The 11,081-nt window shown below is 42.8% G+C and overlaps 1 protein-coding gene across 2 annotated transcripts in view; it reads right to left on the bottom strand.

Moving 5' to 3' along the window:
- The window catches only part of LOC129701995 (sodium- and chloride-dependent neutral and basic amino acid transporter B(0+)-like), a 43,348-nt gene extending 32,472 nt beyond the window's left edge, over window positions 1-10,876 (bottom strand). The window contains exons 1-4 of one of the 2 annotated variants that reach the window (XM_055643459.1): window positions 10,017-10,876; window positions 8,585-8,738; window positions 2,577-2,708; window positions 1,232-1,399 (exon numbers count right to left, since the gene is read on the bottom strand). In XM_055643459.1, coding sequence (XP_055499434.1) covers window positions 1,232-1,399; window positions 2,577-2,708; window positions 8,585-8,738; window positions 10,017-10,088 — 526 coding nt within the window. In that variant the 5' untranslated portion in view covers window positions 10,089-10,876. Of the gene's footprint in view, window positions 1-1,231; window positions 1,400-2,576; window positions 3,198-8,584; window positions 8,739-10,016 lie in introns of those variants that run through there. The other variant, XM_055643458.1, reaches the window with a different exon arrangement.
- Window positions 10,877-11,081: the final 205 nt, after the last annotated feature.

Below are 11,081 nucleotides of genomic sequence, written 5' to 3' on the forward strand. Positions count from 1 at the left end.
TGTCCAGCAACCAGGAGGTCAGGTAGGTTCAGGCGGGCTGAGCGATGATGTTTTGTTGAATATGGCTGCAGTACCTTCAGTGCCACTGGGTAAAGCAAAGTACTTCGTGGATTTCACATTATGGAAAATACTATATTATTTTACTGAGTTTCCAAAATAATCTATTTTGTCTTTCACATGGAAATTGTGAAATGCACGGAATGTCAGGGAATGTGAAATCACCTTAGCTTTGAATAATTTGGCCAAGAAAGATGTAACCACCAGAATTTCAAATATATACTCTTGAACCCTAACACCACCAGTCAGATGGCAAAGGTATGATTTAACAACTCCAAGGCCATCTATTTCCAACTTCAACCTATTCTCCTAATAACAAACCCACCAGTCACTAAAGATTCATCTAAAAAAGGTCAGGTTTTAAGGATTAATTCTGCTGCTAACATTTTGATTTTCTACACGTAATAACAGTTTGTTGGTTGGATCACAGGGGACAACTTGGTTGACTTGGTCTCAAGTCGGCGCTGAAAGAGGTTTAATAGCAACAACTATCAATCTACCTACTTTCAGCTTGTGTATGCTGCACACTAGTAGATTACTTAACCTGTAGAGTAGCATTAACAATGTTAAAAAACCAATTAATATGAGATACATATTACCAAAAAGGAACTTTGTAGATAGGTTGCAATGTTTTGAAGTTTAAGCATTTAGAAAATATGTAGCAACCATGGAACGCACTGGAAAAAGAAAGTGATGAAAATATTTTTGTGCAAAGATATGTGAATAAAAGAAGAATGAGACATAAATACAAATAAATGATCGACAGATACAGCTTAAGGACAGCAAATCTACCAAAGGAACAGAAGGGAAGGATTTGGAGAATTGATGATAAAAAGACAGAGGTTCAAAGAGAATGGGTCACCATGTTTTGTTCTCCCTCTTGACATTCTCCCTCAATGGTGTCACTGTTTTGCTTTTTGATTCCCCATTAAAAGTATCATGAAGAGTAATTTATTTTATTTAAACATTTCAGAAAGTTTTTTTTAAAAAAGATACTTAAGAAGACGCACCATCTTAGTGAGATTAGTACTGCAGATAATGTCCATCCAAGTAAACCTGGTGTACAACTGAAGGAAAATGACCACTGAAACTACTGTCAGCTTTTACAGGATATTCAAAATGATATGTGAATGGTCGCTGTCTATTTGTAATTCAACATAAATTGGCACAGTACCTCGGGGTGTCTTGCTGCAGGTTTCATCCGCACCCCACCAGCTGAAGCAGTCTGACCACGGCAGGGGGGATTGGAAGGAAGCAAACAGGTAGAACAGGCTGTAGGCGATGATGCAGCAATAAGAAATATTGCCAAATACTTCAAAGAGAAGCATAGCAACACCCACACCTTAAAATATAACAGAGAAAAAGATGATGATATAAAAACTAAATGTAATTTCTTTCAAGTTCTTTCAATGGTTTTGCATCCATCACTTGACTAGTTGGAGGAGTATACCATTAAGTTATTAATCAAGAAGCCAGACATCTACATAATTAACCTGAAGACGCGAGGTCAAATCTAAACACAGCAGCAATAGTAATCTGGAGAGAATAAAAAGTCTCATTAAAGAGCCTGTCCCACTTAGGCGATTTTTTTTGGCGACTAGGCTGTTTGCACATGGTGGCGAGGTGACGCCTGTATGGTCATGAGTCGTCTCCTCAAGTCACCTGAAGAGCCGTAACATTTTTTCCGGACGCCGCTGGATTTTGAAGTGTTCAAAACTTTTTGCCGACTGTGGTCTTGACGTAGCTTGTCTTCTCCTGTCGTAGGTGCCGATGTAGGTTGTCGCCAGGTGACGTTGGTTGTCACCGGTTGCCAACTTCGGAGATTCCATTGGCGCCTACCTACGTCATTCGGCGATGGGTACCGGTGGCTGAATTGTCTTCAGTTGTCGCCGACAGGGTCATTGATTGTCGTAGCTTGTGGCTGGTGCACCTAGGTTGTTGTAGGTTGTCGCCTGTGTGGTCGTACGTTTAGTCGTAGGTGGACGTCCTAAGTCACGACGATTGGGTCGCCGGTTGTCGGTGGCTTGCCGTAGCTTGACGTTGACTCGGTGGTAGGTTGTTGTAGACACTGTCGGAGGGGGGGGGGGGGGGGTCCAGTCGCCGCTTTTCCGGCAACCTGCCATGACTGTGACAGTCGCCGAAAAAAATCTCCTAAGTGGGACAGGAGACTACTAGAACATTGTAATAATCAAAAGATTCAGCTGAGTGCATGGCAAACATCTTAAATCCTACTCAACAAATGACTTTTTGATTTCTGTGTGAGATGTGTACTCATAAGCAAATATGAACAGAGTCAACGTAGGGATGAGGGAAGAAGACACCTTGTTTAGATGTACTATCCCAGAGAGAGGATGACTGTCCAAGATTTCAGACATTCAATGAGATAGTCTAAAAAAAGTCTAACCTTTAATGGCATTAGCATTGTGATTGTAATAATGTACCAATACCATCACATGAAGCACCCTCTGTCGATCACATATCACATTGTCAAGACTGTTGTGTAGTGAGTAAACATTAACCTTGTAGTATTGGCACAGCTTTCCACACTGCAACAGGCCCAAGGCTGGCAAACTGCCCAAAAGATGATTCCAAGAAAAACATTGGCATCCCAGCGAGTGCCAGCATGACTGTGTAAGGAATCAGAAATGCACCTAGAAAATATAATAAAAGAAAGCTGGTTGATTGCAGGGTTGTAAAAATAACAAGGTTTATTCAGGGAATGTAGGTATTAATACGAGATGAATTAACAATCTTTTTATATTAACACAGGGCTTACATATTGCCAATGGCAGTATATTACAACTGCAGTTTGCTAAGTTAGTCAGTCTGTGAAAACAAAATTAAAGTGTCACATCGACATCCATGCACATTTCTTGTTGCTTTACTCCTAGCAGTACATAAATCTAACAATGACTTATCAACATGATTGCGGCATTCACATTTCACGGTTAGCACATACTGCCCACGATAAATCACAAATGAAGGGAGAGACAGTAGCAGTAACTATAACTCGGTCAAAAGCAGTATAGACAGTAGACAATAGGTGCAGGAGTAGGCCATTCGGCCCTTTGAGCCAGCACAGCCATTCAATGTGGTCATGGCTGATCATCCACAATCAGTACCCCATTCCTGCCTACTCCCCATATCCTCTGACTCTGCTATCTTTAAGAGCCCTATCTAGCTCTGTCTTTAAAGTATCCAGAGAACCGCCCTCCACCGCCCTCAGGCCGGTCTTCATAACAAGAGGAGTTGAGTATAGGAGCAAAAAGGTCCTTCTGCAGTTGTACAGGGCCCTAGTGAGACCACACCTGGAGTATTGTGTGCAGTTTTGGTCTCCTAATTTGACGAAGGACATTCTTGCTATTGAGGGAGTGCAGAATTGGTTTGCAAGGTTAATTCCCGGGATGGCGGGACTGTCAGATGCTGAGAGAATGGAGCGTCTGGGCTTGTATACTCTGGAGTTTAGAAGGATGAGAGGATATCTTATTGAAACGTGTAAGATTATTAAAGGTTTGGACATGCTAGAGGCAGGAAACATGTTCCCGATGTTGGGGGAGTCCAGAACCAGGGGCCACAGTTTAAGAATAAGCTGTAAGCCATTTAGAATGGAGACAAGGAAACATTTTTTCTCACAGAGAGTTGGGAGTCTGTGGAATTCTCTGCCTCAGAGGGCGGTGGAGGCCGGTTCTCTGGATACTTTCAAGAGAGAGTTAGATAGGTCTCTTAAAGATAGCGGAGTCAGGGGATATGGGGAGAAGGCAGGAACGGGGTACTGATCAGGGATGATCAGCCATGATCACATTGAATGGCAGTGCTGGCTCGAAGGGCAGAGGCAGAGAATTCCACACTCATAACTCTGTGTGAAAATGTGTTTCCTCATCTCCGTTCTAAATGGCTTACCCCTTATTCTTAAACTGTGGCCCCTGGTTCTGAACTCCCCCAACATCGGGAACATGTTTCCTGCCCCTAGCGTGCCCAAACCCTTAATAATCTTATATGTTTCAATAAATCCCCTCTCATCCTAAATTCCAGAGTATACAGGCCTAGCCGCTCCATTTTCTCAGCATACGACAGTCCCGCCATCCAGGAAATTAACCTTGTGATCCTATGCTGCATTCCCTCAATAACAAGAATGTCCTTCCTCCATTTGCTTTCTTCACTGCCTGCTGTACCTGCATGCTTACTTTCATTGAGTGATGAACAACGACCTCCAGATCTCATTGTACTTCTCCTTTTCCCAGCTTGACACCATTTAGATAATAATCTGCCTTCCTGTTTTTTCTACCAAAGTGGATAACCTCACATTTATCCACATTAAACTGCATCTGCCATACATCTGCCCACTCACCCAACCTGTCCAAGTCACCCTGCATTCTCATAACATCCTCCTCACAGTTCACACTGCCACTCAGCTTTGGGTCACCTGTAAATTTATTAATGTTCCTTGTAATCCCTTCATCTAAATCGTTAATATTGTAAATAGCTGTGGTACCAGCACCGAGCCTTGCGGTACCCCACTAGTCACTGCCTGCCATTCTGAAAGGAACCCGTTAATCCCCACTCTTTGTTTCCTGTCTGCCAACCAATTTTCTATCCATGTCAGCACTCTACCCCCATACCATGTGCACTAATATTGCCCACTAATCTCCTATTATGCCTATAATCTCCTGGTATGCCACAACATTGAGAGGACCGAGCTCCCAATCTACTAAAGCTATACTGTGGGAAGAGTTGGAAAGAAAGAAAGATGTAATCTATCTATTCGTTGCTGCAAATATTCCTGGGACATTTAGTGAAGGCAAGGGGAGGAACATTTCAGTTGTAGTTGTTGCAAGGTGCTAAGTGTCAATGACCAAAGTCATCTTCAAATGCTTCCTCCTCTCCGAGACTCACATACTATTCAATGCGCCATAACATTAATCAATGATCTCTATCAATCAGGCATAAGGCAGGTGGTAGGGAATGAATGAGTGATTTATGATTAATTAATAGATTAGTTGATGTAGTTCACGGTGTGATCTGGAAAATATGGATCTCTTCCCATCTATCAAGTGTCATCCCTCGGCAAAGACAGGTATTGATAATGGAATTAATCATCTTCATTTAATCAGCACAACCTCTGGCTTGTTGGAAAAAATATTTGAGAATTTGAAGATCAAGGCCTCAAATCAAGCACAAAACTCATCCATCTTGCTGTATGTTTCTGAGACCTGGACTGCTTACCACACACACCTCAAGGCATTGAAGTGATGCTGTCACCTCCAAATTCATTGAGTGAGAAGTGAACCCACAAAAGCATCCTCTTCCAGGCCAGAATCCCCCCCATTGAAGTCCTGTGTTACACTCAATCAGCTACTCTGAGCAGGCAACATCATTACAAGCCCAGCTTTAGATCTCAAAACAGGCACTCTATTCTCCACAATAAATTACTAGGTTAATAAAGAAAATTATACAGATCAGAGCCTCTCGGAAACAGTGAACCGTCCACACTCTCCTGGGAATGCAAGGTTCATGGAGACTGGCAAATGTTGTGCCACATTCAAGAAGGGCCGCAGGGAAAATGCTGGGAACTACAGGCCAGTGAGCTTAACATCTGCAGTTGGAAAGTTCATAGGGAGTATTCTGAGGGATACGGGCATTTAGACGGCAAGGGCTGATTAGGGATCTTCAGCATGGTTTTGTACATGGGAGATTGTGTCTCACAAATCTGATCGTGACCAAAAAAGTTAATGAGTGTAGAGCTGCAGATGTTATGTACATGGACTTCAGTAAAGCATTCAACAAGGTTCTGCATGGTAGGCTGCTCTGGAAGGTTAGATCGCATGGATCTTCATGGAAGGAAGCAGAGGGCGATGGTGGAAGGTTGCTTCTCAGACTGCAGGCTTGTGACTAGTGGTGTGCCTCAGGATTGGGTGCTAGGGCCCTTACTGTTTGTCATCTACATGAATGATTTGGATGTGAGCAAATATGGCAAGATTAGCAAGTTTGCTGATGATACAAAAGTGGGTGGTTTTGCAGATAGTGACAATGGTTGTGAACGATTGCAGCAGGATCTTGATCAATTGGCCAGGTGGGTTGAGGAATGGTTGATGGGATTTAATACAGAGAAATGTGAGGTGTTGCATTTTGGGAAGTCCAACATGGGCAGGACCCACAATGAATGGAAGGGCTCTGGTGAGTGTTATAGAGTAGAAGGATCTAGGAGTGCAGATACACAGTTCCTTGAAGGTGGAGTTGCAGGTAGATAGGGTGGTCAAAAAGGCATTTGGCACATTGGTCTTCAGTCAGTCAGTGTATTGAGTATAGGCGTCAGGAGGTCACGTTGCAGTTTTATAAGACGTTGGTGAGACAGCATTTGGAATATTTTGTTCAATTATGGGCACCATGTTATAGGAATTATGTTGTCAAGCTGGAAAGGGCACGGAGAAGATTTACAAGTATGTTGCCAGGGTTAGAGGGTCTGAGCTACAGGGAGAGGTTGAGTAGACTGGGACTCTATTCCTTGGAGTGCAGGAGGATGAGGGATGATCTTATTGGGGTGTATAAAATCATGAGAGGAATAGATCGGGTAGATGCCCCATCTCTTGCCCAGAGTAGGTGAATCGAGGACCAGAGGACATAGGTTTAAGGTGAAGGGAAAAAGATTTAATAGGAATGTGAGGGGTAACTTTTTCACACAAAGGGTGGTGGATGTATGGAACAAGCTGCCAGAGGAAGTAGTTGAGGCAGGGACGATCCCAATAATTAAGAAACGTTTAGACAGGCACATGGCTAGGACAGGTTTTGGGGGATATGGGCCAAACCTGGGTAGGTGGAACTAGTGTAGCTGAGACATGTTGGCCGGTGTGGGCGAGTTCGGCGAAGGGCCTGTTTCCACACAGTATCACTCAATGACTCTCTTTGATTACAGCTCAAAGTGCAAAATGAGAAATGAGGGTGGCACTGAGAACATCGAGTCCATGTACCAGAAGTACATGTAAACCCAATTGAATTGTATAATTAGCACACCACCACACAAACAAACCACCCTTTTGTCCTATTAGCCATCTACTGTCTTATCTGTGGAATGTATCTGTGTTATCAACCATCTCAGATTTCATAGAACTGGAACCGAAGTTGTCAAACGTGGAATAATGCCTAAGAAGCAAAGACATGTTAATGGCCTGGGAAAAATGACAATCATTGTAACTCACAATATAAATATACAAAGATTACATATCAAATGCAATACAGATTGACATCAATTGCACCCAAACAAAACGCACTCTATAGTCAGATTTTGAAACCTTTACTGTATGTCCGGTTTAGACTTCACTTGTTTAAGAAGGAACTGCAGATGCTGGAAAATCGAAGGTACACAAAAATGCTGGAGAAACTCAGCGGGTGCAGCAGCATCTATGGGGCGAAGGAAATAGGCAACATTTCGGGCCGAAACCCTTCTTCAGACTGATGGGGGGGGTGAGGGGAGGCAGGGAGAAGAAAGGAAAAAGGAGGAGGAGGAGCTCGAGGGCTGAGGGAGAGGTAGGAAGGGGAGGAGACAGCAAGAGTTAACAGATTTGTGAGAATTCAATGTTCATGCCACCAGGATGCAGACTCCCCAAGTGGAATATGAGGTGCTGTTCCTCCAATTTCCGGTGTTGCTCACTCTGGTCGTGGAGAAGGCCCAGGACAGAGAGTGTCGCGCTACCCCCCCCCCCCCCCCCCTCGACTCCATTCAAGGACCCAAGCAGCCGTTCCAGGTGCGACAGAGGTTCACCTGCACCACCTCCAACCTCATCTATTGCATCCGCTGCTCTAGATGTCAGCTGATCTATATCGGTGAGACCAAGCGTAGGCTTGGCGATTGTTTTGCCGAACACCTCCGCTCGGTCCTCATTAATCAACCTGACCTCCAGGTGGCTCAGCACTTCAACTCCCCCTCCCATTCCGTATCCGACCTCTCTGCCCTTCATTGCTTCTTGGCGGCAGAGGATCAATATTCAGAACATGGATTATTTTTCTTTCCTGAACACAAGACATTCAGCTTGAGATTCAGCAAGTTGCGGTGGAAGATGTCTTTCAATGGCGCTATTGTTTGTGAAAAACAATCACTGAATTTTTAAGGTCACTGGTCTCCTAGAAAATACTAGTTAATCCTGAAGTAAGATTCCGACACAAAACGCCACATAATCCTTTTCTCCAGAGATGCTGCCTGACCCACTCAGTTACTCCAGCATTGTGTCTATCTTTAATAAAGTTAATGTTTCAGGTTATAAACCCTTTGTCACTTCCCGCAGACAGAATGAACCTACTGAATATTTCCAGCATTTTCTGTTTTTCTTTTAGATTTCCAGCATCTGTACTGTTTTGATTTTCATCAAGCTAACTACTACACAAAACAACATATATAAATGCTCGCCTGAGGCAAGTATGAACTTGTCAGAAGATGAACTTTGCAATAACTGAATTTCCTTTCTTTATAAATCATTAAAATTGTTCCATTTATTTCTCCCTTTCCCGCTCACAGGTTGTGAAACCTCAACAGTACCTCCTCCATTCCTGTAAGCCAGGTAAGGGAATCTCCAGACGTTGCCCAGACCCACAGCAGAGCCGATCACTGAGAGCAGGTAGTCGGTCTTCGAGGACCAGTTGCCTCGCTCCACGTTCTCGTCACTTTCACCCACGTGTCCATCGGTGGCAGACTGGGGGAAGAGAGGGGAAATTGCTGATCCAAAAGTTTGACATCATCCAACAAGGAGTCATTAAAATGTAGTTTCACCGATTAAGAGAATATTTTTGTCCCAGATTTAATCCCAGTGGTGATCATTTTCCTTGTGCAAATAACACATAAAAAATGATTGAACCAAGAATTCAATAATTGGCACGAAATCAGTAGAATTAAAGGCCTGTCCCACTTACGAGACTTTTTCGGAATAGGTCGTTACAAGACACCGAAAATGTTCAACATGTTGAAAATTCAGCGGCGACCAGAAAAAGGTACGACTCTTTCGGCGACCCCTCACGGCCATACAGGCTTCACCCCGTGACATGTTGCCAGTGTGTTGCCTGTATGGGCGTGAATAGTCTCCTAGTCACCCAAAGGGTCGTAGCATCTTTATGGTCGCTGCTGAATTTTCAACATGTTGAAAATTTTCGGCAACCTATGACGGGTATCGGCAGTCGCCGAAAAAGTCATGCAAGTGGGACAGGCCCTAAACTGACCAAGGCAGTTCTGTGTTCACAAGTTAGAATTAAACCATTCAGTCCATCGAGTCTACTCCGCCATTCAATCATTTTCCTCATAACCTAATCCCATTTTCCTGCCTTCTCCCCATAACCCTTGACACCCGTTCTAATTAAGATCGTGTCTATCTCTGCCCTAAAAATATCCACTGACTTGTCCTCCACAGCCCTCTGTGGTAATGAGTTCCACATATTAACTACCGTCTGATTAAAGAAGTTCCTCCTCACCTCCTTTTTAAAAGAGTGCCCTTGAATTCTGAGGCTATGATCTCTGGTCCTCGACTCACCCACCAGTAGAAACATAATTTCCACATCCACTCTGTGGAAACATAAGTTTCAATGAGGTCCCCCCTGAACTCCAGCAAGTAGAGGCCCAGTGCTGTTTAACACCCATTGTAAGCTAACCCACTCATGCCTAGAATCATTTTTCTAAACCTCCTCTGGACCCTGTCCAGAGCCAGCACATCCTTTCTCAGATATGGGGCCCAAATTTGCTCAAAGTACTCCAAATGCGTCCTGCATTCGCCTAAAAAGTCGCCTAAAAACAGGCCCATTACTACCGATTCGACTTGCAAATTAACTTTTATGGGAGTCCTGCGCTGACACTCCCAAGTCCCATTGCACCTCCGATTTTCAGATTCTCTCTCCATTTAGAAAATAATCTACGCCTTTATTCGTATTACCAAAATGTACGACTCCGCACTTTGCTATACTTCATGCCTTAATAAAATACTTACTGTGTCCCCTGGAGAACCTGTTTGATGATAAGTCTTCGAGAACCTAGCTAAAGCCAGTACTTTTTTACCCATTCTTAGACAACAATAAATGATTTCTCTGTTACTGAGAGGATGAACGTCTGGTTCAATGCACACACTGCAAAAGGATTCTGGTTAGTTCTGAACAGAGTCCAAGACCAGTGCATAGTTCAAGACTCTTAAACATGCGATTTTAAATAAGTGCAGCTCTAGTGATATAGTTCACTGACATCAGAAAACCACAGTGTTAATTTGAAGTCCCAAGTTGCACATTCAGGGAGGCAAAACCAGGCACCTGGAGTTGTGTGAATACACCAGCACCGTCAAAAATAACTTTAGAATTCATAGATTGCACTTTGTACATATTCGTTAGTGTTCACCCTAATGCTTAAATTATTGGACACAATCTAGAAACTGGGCTAACAATCTGAAGGTACTAATTTAGATCTCAACAAGGAGCAGGAATATTAAATTCACTTACTTGTAGGTAAATAACCTGGAATTTTAAAACACTAGTGCCAGTAATGACTACAGCGTACAGTGGATACTTCTGAATTAGTTCCAATGTACCTATCATTGTATATTTATATTTCTATATCTGCTATCACCATTTATTTACTCATATAAATATTGAATTTAAAGTAAATTTAGCCTCTAGTTATGCTTGTCAATTTCCAACTGATTTGCAAGCCTGGTATTGGTGATTTATTGTCATATCTTCAGCTTACGAACACCTGACTTGTGCCGGTATATGCAGTGCATTCAGAGAGTATTCAGACCCCTTCATTTTTTCCACATTTTTTTACGTTACAGCCTTCTAAAATGGATTTTTTTTTTAAATTTAATTATCAATCTACACACAATACCCCAGAATGAAAAAGAAAAAACAGGTGTTTAGAAATTTTTGCAACCTAATTAAAAATAAGTAACTGAAATATTACATTTACATAAGTATTCAGACCCTTTGCTACGACACTCAAAATTGAGCTTGGGTTCATCCTGTTTCCATTGATTATCCTTGAGATGTTTCTACAACTTGATTGGAGT

Source organism: Leucoraja erinacea, chromosome 12 (assembly GCF_028641065.1).
Source record: "Leucoraja erinacea ecotype New England chromosome 12, Leri_hhj_1, whole genome shotgun sequence".
Classification (NCBI taxonomy): domain Eukaryota; kingdom Metazoa; phylum Chordata; class Chondrichthyes; order Rajiformes; family Rajidae; genus Leucoraja; species Leucoraja erinaceus.